General features: G+C 40.8%; 1 protein-coding gene across 3 annotated transcripts in view; it reads left to right on the top strand.

Moving 5' to 3' along the window:
- ECHDC1 (ethylmalonyl-CoA decarboxylase 1) overlaps positions 1 to 18662 on the top strand; it is a 31597-nt gene extending 12935 nt beyond the window's left edge. For all 3 annotated transcript variants that reach the window (XM_063124705.1, XM_063124703.1, XM_063124704.1), the window contains 3 exons: positions 1136 to 1188; positions 4953 to 5033; positions 17372 to 18662. In XM_063124705.1, the coding sequence (XP_062980775.1) occupies positions 1136 to 1188; positions 4953 to 5033; positions 17372 to 17777 (540 nt within the window). In that variant the 3' untranslated portion in view covers positions 17778 to 18662. The remainder of the gene's footprint in view (positions 1 to 1135; positions 1189 to 4952; positions 5034 to 17371) is intronic.
- Positions 18663 to 22520: the final 3858 nt, after the last annotated feature.

A 22520-nucleotide genomic window follows, 5' to 3' on the forward strand; every position in this document is an offset into this window, starting at 1 on the left:
TCTGGGCCAAATCCTGTCTCTGTTGAAGAAGAAAGATATATTTGGCCCTTCAGTTTTGTACAAATCCCAAGGGCTGCCTCCATCTCGCTTTCCTGTCCTGGTGCGCTAGATGTTTTTCATTTCCCAATCAATCTAAGGTGACAGGCAGAGAACTCACCATCTCTGATGTGAATTTTGCAACACAACCCTTCACCTTTATGTTTAAAAGTAAGCCCCATTGATTTTACTGAGATTTAATTCCAGATGAGTGTGTACAATAGCGATGGGCAACATGTAGCCCACGGGCCATGATGGGATCCCCTGGTATTTTTACGCCCATCACTCACTGTGCAGTAGCAGTGATTTTGCCTGAAGCAGTAGTGCAGTTTTGCCAGAGCCGTCTGCTTTGTTTTAAAGCATAATTGCATGTGCCAGGGCAGGGTGGGGGTGGGGTAGCTGCTGCCCCACCCTGCCGTGCCGAATTTCAATGGCAAATTTGGCAGTGCAGTGGTCAGGGCAAGAATGTAACTCCTGGTGTGGTCTGGTGGCGGCAATGCAGACCCCAAACCCTGGATGTTGCTCATCCTGGTGTGCAGGATTGCAGCCTAAGTATTTGATTTGTTTTTCCCACAGGCAGAAACAGAAGTCAGTCAGTTGGTGAAAATCCTACTTAGAGTAGCTCCATTGAAATTAATGGGGTTTAAGTTAAGTCGTGTTTAATTAAATCTGACTCATTTCAATGGGTCTCATCTAAGTAGGACTTACATTGGATTTTACTCAATGCAACCACAGGTTCGGTTCCATCTCCATGCTCTCCCATTTTATTTTTAGGTTTATTTACTTAAGCTTACTTAAGTTTTTCTAGGAAAACCACCATTTATCTACATGAGCTTGACAAATAACAAAAATATTGAAACATTTCCATATGCTTGTACACCTTAATATTAATTTTTAAACCCAGATATGATAGTGGGTTTTTTCATGTATAGTTAAGAGCACATTTTCTAGGCAAATTGCTATATAGGGAATGCACCTCATGCAAGTACATTTGAAATCTAGAGAAATTGAGCTCTAACCATTCCAGGTGTATTATTTTCTTTGGGCATTATCATACTTCAGGTTAATTTATTCTGTTTTTTTCTTTTTTTCTTTCTAGGATGGGATGAACATGTGTATGTTCATGCAAAATACCTTAACCAGACTCATGAGGTAGTGTGTCTTGACGTTTTTGTTTTGCGTGTTTTACTTTTAAAATGTACAAAGCTAGAATTAATATTCCAATCAAATTGTTCAAATGGCACACTACTTGTAAGTTTGGAAAGCTTGGGAAACTGAACATTTGCTCTCCCTGAACAGATCTGGAATTTAGGAGTCTTTTGAGTTACAAATTTTTGCAAAACAACAAAAACCCTTGGTGGTAATAAAATCCCAGAAATTAAAAAGTGTTGAAGACTTCTGGAAATGTGTGAATCATCTCCTTCTCCTCCTCCTTCTTCCCCCCATTCACCCTGTCAGACCAGTCATTTTGGAAAGCAATTTCCACAACCTACATAGGAGGAAAATGTCAGTTCAATCAACCATCTGTTCCTCTCCCACACCCCAATATTCGTTAGTATCTCCTCTGATCAAGAATCTATATTTTTCTTGCACTTAGTGCTGTGGATTATTTCTGACCTTCACTTCTATGAGGGCTCTTTTGTAAAATGTCTGTCCTGAGGATTTGGAGATGAGAGAAATTTCTCTGTTTCAGGCATTTAATCCTGTTCCCCATTATTTCAAGACATTTCTCTAGCATGCTATAATTTCTTGCGCTCATGGACTCGGTTAGAGGTTTGGAGTAATAGCTGTCCAAGGTCACACATGAATAATGAGATTGAACATGATAGGCCGTGAGGTGAACTGGAAAAAAGGACCTAGAAAATGAGTTTTGTGGCAACCCCCCTGGAGACTACATAATTTCTGCATTATTTTAGAGGTGTGTTTTTTTTTTTTTTTAGTTCTTTGCAAAGTTTTTTAGTGGGACACATTAAAAATCTAATTTTGTACCTGGTTGGTGGAAGAAACTGGCACTATACCCTTTAGAGTTTTCCCCAGTTTGGGCCCCAATGGATTCAAACTGGCTGGAAGAGATCCGCAGTGTAAATCAAAATAATTTGTGGGAGCATCATGGACAAGACCATGCAAACTGTTTAAAATGCATGGGATAAGTTTCCCCCCTCCAAGTTTTACTTAAAGAAAAATAAGCTCCTAGAGTAAACAGTTTTCTAAAAGCAGCATATTGCACATGAATCAATATCCTTATATTACTTTCCTCATGGTCACAATTTAAATCATTAATATTTCTGTCTGACTGAACCATCCTAAACACATGGGCAGTCACATTGTGCTCTTGGGCTAACTCTACTGGTTGGTATAAATGGAAGAATTGTGAGAACAATGAGAAAATATTATGTAATCCTGCAATTGAGACTGGAGATATCTGATGAAAGCTGACTTTGAATAGTATGTTGTGATTTTGAAAGTGAGAATGTGAAAGTGAGAAATTGGCTCAGTTCAGATAACACATTAGTCAATGCAGTGTGAAAACTCCACTCAACGGTTCCGTTTTTAGGCGATACTCCCCACACAATATGTTCTAACTCCACCATTGTGTGACTATGGGCTACCGTGGAGTTGAGTAAAATCCATCATGATGTTTGAGTGACAGTTCATCTGCCCTCTCTCGTCCCCTGGTTTTCCCGATGGTATCCCATCAGCCATTGCTGCAAAAAAAAAAAAAAATTATGGCAGCTCTCCTAGAGGGTCACTCCCTCCTTTAGCCGCTCTTGCCAGAGAATTCTGTAGCCATTGAGAAAAGTCAACTCAATGCATTGGAAAACTCCACAGAGCCCACCACACAACGGTTGTACAGGAACTCTCTACACAGTGTTGATATTCTGCATAGAGTGTTTTCCAAAAAACCTCCACTGTTGCGTGGAGTTTTCCCACCAGACAACACATTTCTCAAAGGTAGTATAAAAATCCACCATTGAGAAATATACTCAATTCACCGTTAAGAAATGTGATGTCTGAACTGAGCCATTAAAACAGATCTTCTTTTAGAAAATATTTACGAAAATGTGAACTAAAATGTAAAGACTTACATTGCAAAAACAATATTTTCCTGCATAATTTTCCTCACTAAAAGCATTGATACCTACCTTGTTAAATATAATGAACATGTCCAGTTGTCTTCATAGAATCCTAGAAGGTACCTCAAAAGTCATTGAGTTCAACCCTCTGCCAAAGCAGGAAATTCATGACTGCAGCATCCCTGATCAGTGGCCTTCAAAACGTCAAAATCTCTAATGAAGAAAAGTCCACAACCTGTTCCACTGCTAAACAGCTTGCACCATGAGGAAGTTATTTCTAATATTTAGTAAAACAAACAACAGCCTAGCAATTTGAACCTGTTGGTTTGAATCCTACCCTCTGGAATAACCAACAACAACAACTGTGCTCCATCTGTGTGACAAATCTCGAACTATATGCAGATGGTTATCATATATGCGGCAGGGTCTTGCTATTTACTGTTTTACTCTGTACAGCACCATGTACATTGATGGTGCTATATAAATAAATAATAATAATAATAATAATAATAATATCACCCCTCAATCATCTCTTTTCCAGGTTAAACATAACAGTCCTTCAACTTTTCCTCAAAAGAGTCTCCAGAGCTGTCACGATCTTTGTTGCTCTCCCTTGTTGCAGGCCAGTTCACCGATATCCTTCTTAAACTATGGTTCCCAGAATTGGACATAGTATCGACCAAAGCAGAACAGAATGGTACTATTACCTCTTGTGATCTGGACACTATACTTGTTTTGATACAGCCTAGAATTGCATCAGCTTTTTTAGCTGCCATATCACGCTACTGACTCATAGTCTACTAAAAGTAACCTCTAGAGATGTTTCACACATACTGCTGTCAAGCCAGATATCACCCATTCGGTATTTTTGCACCTGATTTTTGCCTACCTAAATGCAGGACTTTATATGTATCCTTGTTGAAATTCTTTCTCTCCCCCCTCTTTTTTTAAAAAAGTTTTGACCCTGTGAATTTTTTTTAAATCCCATTTATCTTCTAAGTTATTAGCAACCCCTCCAAGTTTGATATCATTGAAAAACTCAGACTTGGGGCTTTATGAGCTATTTTTTCTTTAAGCAAAATCTAAAAAAACATTCAGAAAAAAATGTATATAACATCCCATGGATGCTATACAGATTTTGTGCTCACTATTCTGCATTTTTTCCATGATGGTCCCACAAAGTATTTCCATACAACGTGGAACACTTCCAGTCCTTTTAAATCCTCTGTGACCCAAATTTTAACCCAATTTTGTGAGTGTGGGGGGGGGGGGAGGGATTATTGCCTACCAAAAATGTAGACATTATGCATTTCCCAAGGGGTTGCCCTAAAATGACTTAACAATGGACCTTGCCTTATGACCTATCAGTGTGGGGATAGGTCAGTGTTCTGTGGATTATGCGTGGGTGGGGAAAGTGAAGGGAGTTCTCAGTGCTAGTAGTGAGCCTTGAGCATTTGCTCAATCCCTCTCTTCAAATGTATGTTCCACATTCTGCATCATGCCCATCATTGTGCACTTTCCATAGTCAACTCAGTGTGAGGTGATATAAAAGAAAGAAAGAAAGAAAAAAGATGGATGCCAGTCTTAGTGTTACATAAGTCTGAAAAACATTTCCAGCTCCTCAGTACCAGCATCAAATTTCTTGCTGACTTTCTCTTTTTTTCCAGCCTTGTTGAAATTTCTTCACAACGTACGTGCACTGAATAGTGTGCTTGTTTACTTCCCCAAAGCAATTATTTGCCCTGATTTGAATAGTTCAACTTTTAATTATTTAACATTGTAACTGTCTTTGTGTGTGTGTAGTTTTTGAAAGGTTTCATTCTGGCTTTCCTCTTTGTGTAGGTTGCCTCTAATTACAGTTGCGTTAGTTCAAGGGAAGGCTCTGGGAGGAGGAGCAGAACTGACCACTGCATGTGACTTCAGGTAAGACTAAAAGCATCACTGAGCAGAGCTGAGCCCTGTTCAGACTTTATTACAGCCAGGGAAGTGGGACTTGAACACTGTCGTGTCCAATTCTTCCCTGCTCTTCTCACCTTTCTTTTGCATTTTTTTAAAATGATGTTTTAATTTGTGCTCTTTGCTAAAAATTTCAACCTTGCCTTGGGTGCATGTTGGTTGAAAGACAATTGATTTTTCTTTAATAAATAAAAGTGACAAAAAAACCTGGGAAATCCTGTGTCTATTTGAATCTTGTACAAATCTGGTCTTGCTACACAGTTTATGGCCTTCAAATTATCTTCTCCGTCTTTTGTAAAAAAAAAAAAAAAGGTTGAATTACAAGAACTCTTAACTTCTGCAAGAAGAGTCTTTCCTATCTTTCCACTTCATTATAAATCTACATTATAAAAAGACCAGCAGTGTCCCCATTCTTCCCTTTTTATTTGAACAACTCATTGTGGAGAGGATAACATGAGGGGGAGACTGGTGAGTTAGAATTAAACTGCGATATGAATTCTGTCACTAGAGGCTTGAATTGGGATAAAGGATTTTATCATACTCTATATGTACCAACTGGTTTACCTAGTGTGAGGATGTTTGTGTTATCAGCAAGAACTGTACTATGAATAACCAGTGTTAATAATGTTACTGTCAGTGTTTGCGTTTAATATCCTTCTGACTTCACTGTTTACAACTGCCCCGCACCCTTCTGCCCCCAGTATATGTACTGCATATAATAAACCTGAAACTCTGTATGATACTCAATTCATGTGGGCATAACCCACAAAAGTTTATGCCAGAATAACTTCGTTAATCTTTGATGTGCCACAAGACTCTTCGTTATTTTAGCCAAAATATAAACCTCTTGCGACACAGTATTCAGGTTTCCTAGGGTTTCACAGATATGGGGCAGTCATTAAGAATATCCCTTGAAGTGCCTTTCTATCGGATGTTGGCACATGGAAAATTATTTAAATGGTTATTTTGGCTGTAAGGACAATGATGGGATGTAATCTACAAGTAGACTGGAGTGATTGACTGAGCTGAAAGGCTAGATGCATGGGGTAATCAAAGTATTTCCAATGGACTCTCACCTTATCATCTGTAACCATAGTGGATGTATAGATTGTTTGACAGCATTTTGAAGTCTACATATATTGTATTGCTTCATGGAATATCATATGTAGGTATTTTATCCCCTTTTAGTATCCCTCGTGTATTAGTTTAGTATCTGTTGTTTCTGCTGGTATTTATGTCTGTTGCATGTTTCATTGTATTTTTAGTTGATGAAGTTTGACAATGCAGTATACACATGGATGTTTACAACAGTGGTTTCTAAGGTTTACGATATAGGATACGACTTTATAGTGATCTGTTTCTTTGCTTATTGTTTGGATCACTTCCCGCTATCCCACCCCCTCTGTTGTCTGTGCTGCATTTGGCTCATGAACCCATGTCCGGCGCTCAGAACACAAGGTTTAGATGTCAGTGCTTCATATTGGAATCTATGTAATTAGTTAGCTGATGTAATAGAATTTTGGCAGAAAGCCCTAACTGGGATATTTGGCATTGAACAAGATGAAGTCAGAATATCCTGGTGAAGAAACCATTTTTCAACTTCCTAAAAAACATTTAAAAATAGCTTTGCTTTAGCCACACAGTTTGGATATTACTGTATAATTACAAGCATGGAACACTGTATAATTACAAGCTTGCCCGAGGTGAGAAGCTTTAGTTTGATATGCCATGTTTAATTATTCTCCTAGCTGAAGATCTAGCTTTAGTTTCAATAGCTAAACACTCCACCCAGTGCTACTAGCAGTGATGTAGAAATGGAAGGAATAGGGCTGTCGCATAGGCCTGATTGTTAGATTCCTGAACCAGCACAGTTGCCTCTTTTAAAACCATAAGCAGAGTCATGCTGGACCAGATGAAAGGACTATATAATCCAGCGTTCTGTTCACGCAGTGGCAAACCAGATGAGTAGGACATAAGTGCAATCCTCACCTTCTGCTCATTTCCCCCAGCAACGGGAGTTCAGAGTCACAGTGCATCTGACACTTGAGCTAATATATAGGCTGGTAGCCATTGATAGCTTTATCTTTTATGCTCTTATTGGCTTCGTACCACCATTTTCTGGTAATGTAAGAATAAAGAAAACATGGAACTAGCAGGCTCAGAAAACACCAAGACGATGTGGGTCGGTGTTCGTATGATTCTGCCATAGACTTGTAGGGTTGGAGCCAGTGGTGCAACTAGGTAATTTGAGAACCTGGACTTAATGGGGGTCCCATTAAGCACACAATTAACATTTCTCTACTCCTCGCCACCACTGCCACTCCATCCTTTACAACTGCGTCTACATTTTTAATATGTTGAAATAAAATAACACAAATGTTTAACAACCCTCCTGGGTGGTCATTTGGAGGCACCCAGAGCTTCAGGGCCTTGAACTTTGGCACCAAAGTCCATCCCTAGCTGCCCCACTGGTTGGAGGGGACTTGATAGAATCCAGCCTCCCGCTCCTTGATGCAGGGAATGCTGAGCTGGTGCATTCCCAGCAGGTGACTGCCCAGCCTCTGCTTAAAGGCCTTCAGCAAGGAAGAGCCCATCTCTTTTATAGCTTAAGCCCACTGAATCTACTCCTGCTCTCTGGAGCAGCCGAGAACACATCTTTGCTGCTTTCAGTGTGTCAGCCCTTTCCGTATTTGAAGAGTGCTATCATGTCATACCCAGTTCCTTCCACTTTTCATTGTAGGACATGTTCCTATATCCCTGACCATCTTTGTTGTTCTCCTTTGAGTCCAGTCCAATTACTTTCTATAAAGAAAGATTTGTTTATATCTTAAAGTGCAGCACCCAAAGCTGGACATAGTACTTTAGTTTATTTTAGTGCAAAATAAAGTGGAACTCTTGCTTCCCGTGTCTTGGAAAATATGGCTCTATAAATGCAGGCCAATATTGTATTTTCTTTCTTTCTTTCTTTCCTTCCTTCCTTCCTTCTTGCTGCATCGCAGTGCTGGCCCATGTTCAGTTTGTGATCGAATTCACTTCTGAGACAAATTTCTCATGTACTTCTGCTAAACCAGTTATCTCCCATTCTATGCTTTTGTACTCCCCCCCCCCGCCCCTGACTGTAGAACTTCGCATTTTTCTGTTGATTTTCATTTTGTTAGTTTCGGCCCAGCTTTTCATTCTATAAAAACCTTTTTAAAATTTTATTCCTGCCTTCTGAGATGTCAGCTATTACTTCCAGATTTTCAATCACATTTAATCAGGATTCCCTCCATCTAAGTTGTTGATTTAAAAATACTGAAGAGTATCAGGCCCAAGGGAGAGGCCTGCAGCACCCCACTCAAAACCTCCCTCCAGTTTGATGAAGGACCATCACTGAGCACTCTTTCCAATTAGCTGTGAATCAAGCATCTACCCTACTTTTAACGAGTTTGCTAATGAAAATTTCATGGGGGATGTTTTGCTGAAATCGAGATAAATTACATCTATAGCATCGCCACATCCTCTAAGCTACTAACTTCATAAAAAAAAGAAAAAGATGGGATTAATCTGGGAGGATTTATTCTTGGCATGTCCATACTGGCTTCTACTTTATCATTATCAAGATGATTACAGATTGACAGCTTTATAACCTGTTCTAGTAGCTGCGTTCAGAGGTCAAGATAGCCTATGGTTAATAAGCTACTCACAGTAGCTTATTTTTTAAATTGCCCACGATCCCCCTGCCACACGTACAAGCTAATAAGCTACTGTGGGTAGCTTGTTAAGCTACTGTGTGTAAATTGACTCCCCACCCCCCACCCCAACCTGCTGCGGTTATCTCACCTGAGCAGCTATGTGCCATTTCACCTCTGAAGCGCTGGACATTTGCAGGATCGGGACAACACATACACAGCCTCCCCTAGTCACAACGAACCAATCTACCATCAAACCGCTGCATGATAACTCATCAAGGAGGGAAAATCCTTAGTGACCTCAAAAGGGGGAAGTAGCTAAACAACATTGGGGTTTGCAGGAGCAAACTCCAAATGCAGCCCCTCCTAGTCAGAACGCATCTGATCCATCATCAAAACCCGGTGCATCTACTCCAGAGGAGCAAAAATCCCAAGTGCACCAAAATGGGTGAGATGCCCAGAAAACCTTGGGGGTTTGCAGAATTGGGACCAAACTCTACACGCAGCCTCTCCTAGTTGGGAGGCACCCAATTCATCATCAAACCTCTGTGCATTTACTTCAGAGGAGCAGAAATCCTAAGTGCACCAAAAAAGGGAAGATGCTTAAAACACCTTGGAAGTTTGTGGGATTGGGACCAAACCTCATACCGTACCTCCTCTACAAAGGAGGCACCCAATGCACTATGAAAACCTAGCACCTGAACTCTGAAAGCAGCGAAAAGCCCAGGTTCACCAAACCCCCTGAATCATTGGGGGTTTGCAGGATCGGGACCAAACCTCTTAGCCGGCATCTCTTCTACACTGCTGACTTTAACAGTAAGCCAGCAAAGAGCAGAACAGCAGCTGTTTTGACTGTTCTTGCTGCACAGCTCTGTAGCCAGCCCAAATAACCCACAGTGGCCACTGCACAACATGATAAGCCACAAATGGGTTAAATAACCCTCTCTGCAGACAGTGGGTCATCAGAGTGGGTTATTTTGGCCAAATAAAAAACTCCCACCAGATGACACGATAACCCATGATTGGTTAATTAAGCCATCTTGACTTAATTAGCTCATGAGTTATCGTGATGTCCAAATGCAGCCAGTATCAAGGTTAGACTGACCAGTCTGTAGTTCCTTAAGTCTCCTTTCCCTCCTTTTTGAACATTGGGATAACATTTCTCCATCTCCAGTCCTGTGGTGCCTCACCCATTTCCCAAGATTTCTCAAAAATGATACATGTTCAGCAAGTTCTTTCATCTGGTCCTAGAGACTTGAACTCATTTAAGGTAGCCAAGTAGTTCCTCACAAACACCTTCTCAATCTTTAACTGCAATCCTGACTCCTCACCAGTTGCATTGCTTATGTGAGGTTGCACACTGGTCCTCTTTTGGGTCAAGACAGAGACAAAACTGGAGTTGAGCAGTTCCATCTTCTTTTTGTCACCCATTAACATTTCATGATCCTCACTGAGCAATGGCCCTATCATTTCCTTCTTCCTCTTGCTTTGAACATACCTGAAAAAAGCCCTTTCTATTAGCATCACCTACCAGCATTCGCTTGTCTGGAGCTTTAGCTTTCTTGTCACTGTCCCTATAAATCTGGGTTATGTGACTGTACCTGTGTTCGCCTGTGCTTCCTTCCATTTTTTTTTAAATACATGTCACCTATTTTCAGCTCCTCACTAAGCTTTTTCTGCAGCCGTAATGGCTTTTTTTAGATGTGTTCCTCTTCTCTTTCTCAATGGAATTGTTTGTGAAACTCCCACCCATCTCGGGCTCCCTTCTCCATTAGCATACCAAGCCATGGAATCCTACTGAGCACTGCTCTGAGCTCATTAAAATCAGATTTCTAAAACCCAAGATACACATTTGACTACGCTGACAGAAGATAATAAATGTCAGCATTACACGGTCCCTCTCACCACCTAAGTTCCTGCTGCTTTAATCTCACTGACTACACTTGCCCTATTGGTTTAGATTGATAGCTGATCATTCCTTCTTTCATGGTCTGAAAGAGGAAGTTTCCAGCAAGGCATGTTAGAAATGTGTTAAGAGCAGCTATCGGGGTAGTTGAAGTCCTCCATTACTGCTAATTATTGCTTCAATGAAACATCCTTGCTCGTGATCCTGCCTCTCACGCGTGGTTTGCGACATTCTTAACATACCAGAGCAATGTGAAATGGAGCCATTGTAACCACCCCGTAGTGTCACAATTGGCCTGTTAGAAAGCACGCTTTACATGAGTGAGTTCCTCAGGTCAGTGTTCCCTATTTATATAATATATAATCCTGGTTTATATATTACATTGGGAAATGCAATCCTCTGAATTCTGCTGCTGGTCAGTATTGATCAGCCTCTCCTAGTTGGACTGTGGTTGTGATGTGGTATAAGGCAACATTGACATGAGCGGATTTTTGTCCTGGAGGAACCAGCCTTGCCTCTCTGGATGGAGGAGGCAAGGCCTGGACCTGACAGGCGTGTGGGCATGTGGTACTTATACCGCATTTCAACTGAGGTTGTTTCCCCCCACAAAGCCTGCCATAGTACTTGGGCTTGGGAGGCTTGGTTGGAATGTTGAAACTTGGAATGTTGAAAAGTACCATCCAGGGGCAAGATAAGTTGGGGCATGTCTCCCCACCCTCCCCCAAGTTTTTCTGATCGTGCTTCAGGCATGCTATTGTCTGGTTCTATGTGCTGGATATTGTCCCCCCTACCAAACTGAAATGGTCCAATTTCTGCTTGTAGAATCCAGAGCAGAGATCTGTAAGCCTTTGGCACAACCGCCTGGTGCCTACACTGTACTCCTTTTGTCGCCAGCTGAAGACCTTTTTATTCTCCCAGTATTTTAACACTTAATTTTAACTTAAATTTAAATTTTACTGTTTTAACTCTGTATTTTAATTTTATATCAATTTTGCTGCGTGGTTTTTATTCTGGTTGTGCTTTTTATATTGTATTGTGTATTTGTGCTTTTAACCTGTTGATTGTCTTGCTATGATTTTAATTTTTGTGAACCGCCCAGAGGTTATGGGCGGTATAGCAATGGTTATTGGCTATTGGGCGGTATAGAAATGTAATAAGTAAATAAATAAATAAATAAACCTCCTAGTCCCCGTTCCAGTGCCTTAAGCCTAGGTATGTGCAATCCAGTGCCCTTTTCTTGCTGCCTGCCAAGTTCATTTTTTAAATTCTTTGTCCCTTCCCCTTCCCATCATATATAAGAAGACCTATATTTCCAGATCTTTTTTTTAAAAAACAACCCATGCTGGTACCTGGGCAAATACAAGCAGTGCCTCGGCAACGACGATAGGGAAGAAGGCGCTGTATAGCGGTGTGTGCATATATGCTCATCGATATGCCAGTCAGTGTGTATCCATGCCATCCATGGAAGCGCAGCTCTGCATACCCGTGGTTTCTTGTCCTGTTCTCGCCAGGCTGTATGCTCACAGGATGCTGAGCAAGGCTGGGAGGCAACCAACTGGAGTGTGACTGGTTTAGCAGCCAGAGGAAGGGAGCAAGCAAGTACAGGGGGCTGAGTCAGGGCGTGGAAGGCCTGCGACATCTTTCATGGGAGCTTGCATTCAACAAAGGCTGAAATAGCAAAGCGGGCGCTGCCGAGTATCCAGTTGCCACCTCTTAGCAGAGAGCCAGGAAAAAGGCATCGGGATGCAGAGGCATGGCAGAAGCCATTTAGATAGTGTCAGTCAGTCACTTCCAGAGGTGCCTTTTCTGGGGTTTTGCAGCGAGAGTCAAGGCTATTGGGGGAGTTGAGGTGATTTTGGTTCCTCTGTTGGGGGTTCTGACCCCCCCCCCAAGTATTGTAGCCAAGGTCAGACTTTGCGCCCTTTTCTTTTGGATTGGGCTCCCAGCTGATTTGGGGATCTTCAAGATTTCTGAAGCAGCCTCCTGTTCGCCCACATTGGTAATCCCCTCCTCCATCCCCCCCCCCCCCCACTTGACTATCTCTCTCTGAGGTGTCTGGGCTATGTTGCTTCTGAGACTTCAGCAGGGTTGAAGGGATCAGCGCCTGTCTGTCCCCATACAGAGCTAGTAACTGATGCTGAATTCTGTGTCTGCAAAGCACAACTGCCGATGTGTAGAATATGCACAGTTCTCTCTCCCTCTTGCTGTGTGTGTGCGTGTGTGTGTTTGAGAAAGTGCGTGGATTTTGAAACATGTGACTCCAAGAAATGGTTTCAAAATGCTGTCTCCCTTTTGTCCCCACAACTCCCTGCTTGCCCACCAGCAGAGCTACGTAGCTATGGTAGACTACTCTTACGTACTTCTTAGTTTTCCAACGGGAGAAGTATAAGCAGCCTATCAAATCATTAGTGGTCCTGATTATTTCAATCACAAGCTCTCATAACATTATAAAGAAGAAAATACACACGTGTATTATGCTGTAATGATTTTAATCTTTTTATTTCTTCTTTTTAAACCCAGAGCAGCATTTAGGTAAACAAGATAGTTTTTATTTGAAATGTCGTTGCCTCCATTCACAATAGCCCTTTCTTACCGGGCAGCATTTGGCCTAAATTTCACACAGAGCATTCGCATATTCATGAGTTGTTCTCGAGAGCTGCAAGCTGACAAAACACTGCTGCAGCTTGGCACAGCGCGTTTGCGTGAGAAAATGATGCCACAGCGCAGGCTAAAAAAATGGAGGGATTATGCTGTGCTTGGTGGGTGTTTGTTTTTTAGACTTCCACAGGCCAGTTGATTTGTCTTAACAAAATCTGTGTTGCTCTATTAAAAACAATAACAGTGGCAATTTAAATAATTGCATTTTAAACACATTTTTAGAACTGTTGGAGATGCAAGAATAAAATTTTCAAGATACAGTTCATATAACTTCATTACAAAGCTCTAAAATAGTGGTTGCTGCTGCTGCTTCCTCCTCCTCCAGATGAAACTTTGATCAGGTAAGCTTGCAGAGTGTGTCGTGTGAAAGGAAGGCATTTTATTTTTATAAGTACCTGCATTGGGTTGAATCCAAACTACCCATGGGACTCTTCTACTGGAGGAAGGGAACAGAAGGGAAGTGGTGCTGGGGGTTGCAGGGGGAATGAAGAATTGGCAAAAATCCACTGGAACTCAGAGTGTGTCTGCATCCAACCCTTTATGTTTAGCTTAATTGCAAACAGGTCACTTTCCACCTGCTTCAGATAATGCAAGAAAAGTTGCTGTTTCTTCAACAACAGCACTGAGCAATGTTTACTGCAGTGTTTTGTATTATTATTTTAATTGCTAACATTTTCCTATCTCTTAAAGAGGTACCTATCAAAGCACAGTAATCCAGGAGAACCTTTGTATATCTGAAAACCAATTTACACAGATACTACAGGCACACGTTTAATAAGCTATTCTCTAGGCAACCTTAAAACCTATCTTCAGTGCCAAAGATAATTTGTCTGCATTGCTGAATTCTATGTAATATGCATGATATATTGGCTTACATCACCATAATGCTCTTCTGCAGGCCTCAGTGGGGAAACTGGAGGGTGAATTGGACAGGAGTTTCTGTTTTTCTCTCTTTCTCTCTCATGTGCATTCAAAAATCAATAACGCCCTCCTCTCTCATGTAGTCATGAAATCCTGTCCAATCCTCTTCTCTTTAATTATGATCTAAGGGAGAGGCCCTGATAGAAGGTCTGCCTGCTTAGCAGATAATGACCTGGTTCACACACAACCACCGTGGCTTATAGCACATGCTGGCGAGTGCTGGGCACTTCTCAATGTTCAAACCACAACTGCCGCTTGTTGTGTTGTCTGAACCTGGCAGGGGAGGTTTGTGCAAGGGTTAAACAATCCTCACACAATCCACTGCCTGGTTTAGGGTCATGTGAGGATTGTTTAACCTTCACACATCCTGCCCGTCTAGGCTCGGATGCCGCCCTGTTCTCTCCACCCTCACCCCACTCCATATCAGACCATGGCAGAATCTCCTAATCTCCATGTTGCCTCTGCCTTCTGCGTGATCCTCCTGATCGCAACCCCGCTCTTTCTCCCTTCTTCCTATCTGCCAGTCCCTCAATTTCCCATCGATTTAATTGATTCCTGCCTGCCCCGCTTCTCTCCTTTCTGTTTCTTTCCTAACTTCCTGACCCATGTGCTTCTGTCTCTCCATGGCACATGCACTATTTGTGGCAAAGATTCCTTGCCACAAGCACAATATAAGATCAGATAGATTCTGAAATGTTGGAGAATAAATGGCGAAGACCAATAGCTGCCATCAAACCATGTAGTGGGGCATGTCTATTCAAGTCATTGGCGCTATTTCAAGAAACTATAAAGATGTCATCATCTTTCTAGTAACTGTGCTAGTTTTCTCCTACAATGTGGTATTAACTTCAGTATTGTGCTTTTGCTTAAGCGCTATAAAGAATGAGAGTATTCACATGAGATATAGCAAAACCACAAGATCCTGAGTACTGTAGCAATTACCCACTGTTTTGCTGTATGCGTTCATTATTACTGTGGGCCAAATCTCCTTTTTCTCTACCCCTGTCCCAGTTCCAAATACTGCAAACTGCCTAATTTTTTCCTCCAAAATGCTGTTCCTTTGATCTTGTCTAAATGATAAGACCGCCTTTAACCTTCTTTTTTCTCATAAAGTGCATGAAAAATTAGCTGACTATAATAATTATCTGGACCAGTTTCAAGCTGAGTTGGGCCAAAAAAAGCTCTGCTCTTTTGAGGATGATTGTTGTGTGTGCATATATATACACCACTTATTTTACTTCACTGTGGTTTTGTTCTATGGACTATACTGTACTGGATTTTTCAAAATACTATTCAAATATTTCTCCTACTTATAAAACTTCTCTCCCCACCCATGTGCGTGCCATGCACGTGCCCATTGTTTACATAATTACCTGCGCTGCAGCATGGGTTGGCGTGTTGTCAAACCTGGCATGTCAGGGGTGGCTTCTAACCCATCCTACAACCTACAATGTGCAGTAGGGGCTGTAGGGTGGGTACAAAGCCATCCCTGCTACACACTGGGTTCACACAACATGCCAGCCTGCGCTGTGGCACAGGTCATTACATAAATAATGGGGAGGCATATGGCACGTGCAAGTGAGAGAAGCCACGATGGCCTCTTTTCCTCTTGCAATCATTGTAGCCTTTTATTTTGCTGCTGAAAGCCTTTGAAATTTCTCCTTGATTATAGTAGACAGTGGGTTGGATCCAGATTTAGTCATACTTGGGGTAGACCCATTGAAATCAATAGGATTTAAGTAAGTCATGATTTTCATTTCTTTTGGCAATGTGCCCTAATTTTTGAATGGTTCAGAAATTTCCTTCTTCCTCCTTTCCCCCTTCCCATTCTGTTCCTCCTCCCAAGTAAGCTAGCCAGGTTGCTTCCAACAAAAACTTATTCTTTGACTCTTTCTAATCCAGTTGGAATTTGCACTTGTCTGTCTAGGCTGTTGCCTTTCCAACTCCTTATTTGGCATTAGGGTCCTCTGTTCTCACTCTTCCTTGTGGCATTAAGTACATTACTACCAGTCCTATCTAAATGTTATGTAATCCTCATATTTTCATAATAAAACGTGTGTTCAATTATTCTAAGCTCTTGCTTTTTTCTTCTTGCAAATTCCCCATCTTAAGAGAGCTCAACTTCAGACCTATTGCTTTCTCCACCTGGACACTCTTGATTGCTGCTGCTGCTACAGCACACCATACCTCTGTGTAGCCTAAAGACCCAAACATGTCTCCAGTGGCATACTTGTATACAAGGACATGCACCCCAAACCCAGTATTGAAACAAGGCCCAGACTGTTCCTTTGACTTTGGAAGGCAAGATTGGGGCTGGGCAATTTGGTGATGAGCAACTGACAAGGTGCTTAGAATGTCTTGACTAGCTGGCGCTAAAATCCCTGCTGGCCCTCATCAATTCCAAAGGTTTGGAGTTGGAAAAGAGAGAAGCATGTTCTCATCCCATGGAGGTGCAGCATGAGGCCAGGGATTAGGGCTGCAGTCTGGTTCACTTACCTGGGCCTAAACCCCATTTAACTGAATGGGACTTGATTCTGATCAAAACATGAAGAGGGGTGAAGTGCTGATTACCACAACTTTTGGTTTGGCTACAAAGACCAGCCAAAACGTTTAGACCAGGAGTGAGCCACAAAACTCTGGACTCCCTCTGTTTGTATTCATCTTGAATTTTCTCCCATGTCCCCCTCACCCCATTACTTAATCTAATTGCAGCCTCATACCCAAAGGGCTTTGTGTGTTTCAAGAGGGGTAGCTGTTTTAGCCTCTGAGAGCAAAACCAATGAAGAGTCTTGTGGCACCATCGAGACAAACAAAATTATTATGGTATAAACTTTTGTAGTGTACAAGCCACTTCATCAGATACAGAGGTGCGTGTGTGTATGTGTGTAGATCTAAACAGGAATGTTTGAACATTCTCAGTTAGAGGATTTTAAAACAAGTGATTGATTTGTTTTGTGGTACTTTGGATAAAATCACTTCCCTGATGCTTGGTTAGCCTGTGTGGTGTTAAAAAAAATGCTTATAGTCTGCAAGTCCTGTCATGCTGGACGGAACTGTGTTTTGCATAGAAATGAAGCAGAGTACTTAGATGACATGACTGTTAAGCTTCAGCATAAATTAACGACAGCATACTTATTTCTCACTGACAGGTTAATGATCCCAGAGAGTGAAATTAGATTTGTCCACAAGCAGATGGGCTTAGTACCAGGCTGGGGGGGAGCTGCCAGGCTCATACAAATACTTGGCAGCAGCCCTGCCCTCAAGTTGCTGAGTGGTGCTGTGAAACTGGACCCAGAGAGTGCCTTTCGTATTGGCCTGGCAGAAGCCATCTTGCCCTCGTCGGATGAACGTGAATCTCTAGAGGAAGCACACACGTGGCTCAAGCCATACACAAAGGGGCCGGCTGAAGTAATTCAGGCTGTGAAGAAAGTCGTTTCAGCAGGAAGAGAGCTACAGTTAGACGTTGCCTTGAGGACAGAAAAGGAAATATTTGGAACTGTTTGGGGTGGGCCTGCCAATTTGCAGGCTTTGGCTCAGAGAACAAAACATAAATAACACATCAAAGAAATGTTTTTTTATCTTTCTTTTGAAAATGAAGTGGAATTTGTGGGAAACTGTTTCAAAGTTTTATCAATTCAGCAGGCATTAACATTCCGGAGCACTTGATTATAAGGTTTTCTATTTTTATCATAGCTAAAATGGACATTAAGGGTGTTAAATCAATTTTATCATCACATGACCTGAGACAACTGTGAGAAATTGTCCCTTCAGATGGACTCGGCTGATGAGGATGACATTTCCAACTCCAGGCTCTTGGAGATTATCATGAACAAGTTTTGATAACCTAAAGGCCAGAGCTTTTATAACCCAGCATACTAGGTTAAAACCAAATAAGAAAAATGGTTCTTGAATTGCATGTAGGTGGTTCTCAGTGAGCTGGTTCTATAAATGTACAGCCCCAAAGCTCCTGCCTTTAGGTTATTAAACTTCATCAAACTTATTTTTGATGGTCTCCAAGCTAAGATATTGGAGACACTCAATATCAAGTGAACCCATCAGCAAGAAAGCTCCTTCATCCTAGGTATTTATGGAGATAAAATTCTTGTTAAATTTGAAAGGGATGTTCACACCACCGTCTGCTATGTCTGTGAAAATGTCATCAGTGATGGCCTCAAAGGTATATCCCAAGTTTAACAAGTCTGATAATCTCTCTACTATAAAGATGCAATTCTATACAAATTTACTTGTGAGTAGGTGCCAATTATCTCAGTTGATGTGACCTGCTCCAGCTGTGTGAGAACATCTCCAGGGTGACTTGCAGAATATCGTATACATACAGCTTCTACCTGCAATATACAGCTAACAGCTGGAACATAAATATTTTTGCACTCTTCTGTGATTGAGCTCTTAAACTGATGATTACTTTTTTTGTTATCAAAACTACAGTAGCTGCTGATTTCCATTTCTCAGAAAAAAGCACCTGTACTGGCCTGAATTGGGTTCTATCAAGGATGGATATACTGCTAAAACTAAAAAATTGAAAATAAGGAAAACAAGGTGTGATAACGTGTGATTTTGATACAGTATACATGATTCATTTTAAGCTACAGATATCAGCCTAAACGAGTTTCAAGCTAGATGTCAATCATTGTTTCTCTTAATTTAATAGGGTGACCATATGAAAAGGAGGATAGGGCTCCTGTATCTTTAACAGTTGTACTGAAAAGGGAATTTCAGCAGGTGTCATTTGTATATATGGAGAACCTGGTGAAATTCCCTCTTCATCACAACAGTTAAAGGTGCAGGAGCTATACTAGTGACCAGATTTAAAAGAGGGCAGGGCATCTGCAGATTTAACTGCTGTGATGAAGAGGAAAGTTCCCCAGATACCCCACATATACAAATGACAAGTGCTGAAATTTCCTTTTCAATACAACTGTTAAAGATTCAGGAGCCCTGTCCTCCTTTTCATATGGTCACCCTATTCTTTTTTACAATTCTGTCATTTCAGTTTCTTGCTTTCCAATGATGACCTTTTTGGTTTTCTATTGTTATAGTATCTTAGAAAACAAGAATTTATCATCACCAGTAATGACAATTGTTGGTTCTGCAAACATAAGGGTACAGGTTTGCTTTCATTTTGACTGATATTGTGCACACAGCACAATTTTATACATGTCTACTTAGAAGTAAATGTCACCAAGTTCAGTGGAAGTTACTCCCAGGTAAGTGGCTATGGGATTGTATCCTCAGTGTACAAAATGAAAATGAAGACAAATCAAGAGGAACCTGCTATCAAGAAGGCATTTCTAGTTGTAGGTGAAACATGATTTGAAAAAAGCACATCAATTTAGCTTGCTTTCGTAGAGCTGCTTTGTAGTTCACTTATTAAGAAAACTAGGTCTTTTGTTGAGGATTAGGGTCCACAAATGAACTCACCATTGACAAGAACATCTTTTAACCCACTGAATGCAGTATTGGGAAGAATTCCTGTACTTCTCTTGACAATGGAGAAGCATGTGAGCTCTCCCCAAACAGTGAGCTAAGCCTTGAAAATGCGTAGAAAGCAGCCGGCTTCTGAGTGTGTCTCAGACTCAGAACAGGTATAAACTCTCACTTGCCCCCTTCTGAGTTCAAGCATGGACTCTGACCCTTGAGGTGGGATGGAAGAGGGTGAGTCATATAAAACACAAATTTTGGACTGTTACCAAGGCCAGCCAAGTTTTGTGAACCTCTGGCTGAGAGTGGAAGAGAAAATCCAAAACATCTCCAACTAGGTTGTCTGAATTCACTTTACTTGTACACAGTCCTATGGAAAGTGCTATTAGAGCTGGAACTCAAGTTTGGTTGGTGTTGCTGTAGCATAGTTGAATGTGTTGAAATACCGGTGTGTTACCATGTTATAAGCAAGCTATGTTACAGGCCGGAATATGCATTAACCATTTTGTTAGCTGAAAATGGCTGTGGGGGAGAGAGGTATTAATAGTATGTCAGAAAGGTATATTTTTCTTGACTGAGATCATAGCCTTTCATTCAACTGAACATATTTGGGGCACCTATACATTTAATGGGAGCCCCATATAACCGTGGTCTACAACCCTAAATCTTTTATGAAATATTTCAAATTTTGTGCTTGGGCTAAATTATTTAAATTTGCACAAAATTGAACATATATATATTTTTCAATTCCTGTGGAAATAAACGTTTTGTTAAGTCTATAAAATAGATCCATGATCAGAAACAGGCTTTGTTGTAGATTGATGTGGATGAAAATATCCCTATCCAAGCTCTCTAGTTCTAGGCAAGCAGAATTAGTTCATTTTGGTATGTATGTATGTATGTATTTATTACATTTTTATACTGCCCAATAGCCGAAGCTCTCTGGGCGGTTCACAAAATTAAGCCAAATTAATAGACATTTCTGAAATTAGGATCATATCAGCTCTAGCTTAGAAACTGATAGCTTTGCAAATGCAAAACTTTCTTTAGGTTTGAGTATAAAATGATCTTACTAGAAATACTCAACACTTTACTGGATATCATTTGATGAACTCTGTCACTTACAGATGTGACTAACAGAAGGGCTTTCAATTTAGTGCAGTAACCATTCAGGAGAGTTTAATGAAGATGTCAGGAACCTTCTCCTATCCTTAATGTAAATTATTTGCTGCCATGACTTGTGATCATATAGAGCACGGTTTCAGCATGGAAGGCTGCTTCACATAACACTGTGTAGAATACTGTTGCATGAGTAGCACATACCCAACTTTCACTTCATGAACAATGGGGCCTATTTTATGTGGTTCAATGAAACATTTGCAAGGACTTTATGCCATATAGTGCAGACTCACGTTGGGGTTTGGCAATGAAACCAATTTGTGTTCAGTGTTGGCAACCAAGAATTAAGAGTATACATCTGCCAGGGATGCTTTAGGGTGGATTCCTGCATTGAGCAGGGGGTTGGACTCAATGGCCTTATAGGCTCCTTCCTATTCTATGATTCTATGGTGTCAGCTGTTTGAGGACTATCATTCAATTTTCAGATAATGAACACTAATTGTGCTCAACTATACATATCACATTCAAAGGAGACATCCATTAAAGCATCTGTAGTATGAAACCACTGTTCATTCACAGAAGTACAATTTTTGCACATTTAACAGGTTTAAAGCAAAAAAAACCAAAAGCCTATATAAAAAGGCTCTCAGTGCAAGGTGTCTATTGCTTTCATATACGCTGGAGGATGCCTTGTTGGGGAGAGCAATCCTACTGCAGCACCAGCACACCTTCCCTTAACTACAGTTACATTTGCTACAAGATGGAGAGGGAGGATAATTTAAGTATTTTTTGCTACACCATACATATTAAGCATTTTCTGATGTAAGTTATTTAAATACGAGATATATTGGGGAAAGTATATTCTGACAGATGGTGCCTTGGCAGAAAACCAAGTCACAGGTTGCTATTTTGACAATTTTCTGCTGATTTCCTATCAATCCTGTCAGAATAGGCAAGGAAAAAAAGTGAATAACTTTTAATAGTACCACAGCTGATGCCATCACTTTTCAAGCAGTAAGACCTTTCCACAGGACCCTAATGTGCAAGAGTCTTATTTTATTTTTCTCATAGACATATGTTTTAACACTCTGGTCATCTTGGACACCAAATACAGTTTTTGCTGATTTTCAGTGCACTTATCGTTACAATTAACAAAAGGCAGTGTTCATACTTTCTTTGAGAACTCCCTTTGATGTGACATGGGTACAGCCCCATGTGGAAACAGGTCAGATTGTTGATAAAATGTAGTTTATTAAATTATAAATTTTGTAACAAAAACAAGACAGAACAAGAAAGACACAAACAAGCTACAGGGACTAGACAAGAGAGCCAATGAAGACACCATGAAGTGTTTACAAGTAAAACTCTGCAACAGAAGTTATTTTACATTTCATTGAGGAAGATGATTCATCTTTGTTTTAGTAAAACATCTGAACTTCAGAAGTCACACCTACTTTATGTTAAAATTAAGCATCCTGCTCATACCCAACCTCGTTCATTTCCAGTTTTAATATTCCTTCCATACATCAATCCATGCAGATAGTAAAGATACTTAATGCAACAAATAGTGACAGTTCCAAGTTGTACAGTGAATATACATTGGTCAAAAAAGGGGGAATAGGGTTTTACTGGGGAAGAGGAATATACTACAAAATAAAATATGAGACATTTACAAAACTGGGTATTGCTAAGTAGCTGTCAAACCATTAACATGTGCCCAGTTGTTGTTGTTTTTTAAAA

The sequence above is a fragment of the Elgaria multicarinata genome, chromosome 4 (assembly GCF_023053635.1).
Source record: "Elgaria multicarinata webbii isolate HBS135686 ecotype San Diego chromosome 4, rElgMul1.1.pri, whole genome shotgun sequence".
Lineage (NCBI taxonomy): Eukaryota > Metazoa > Chordata > Lepidosauria > Squamata > Anguidae > Elgaria > Elgaria multicarinata.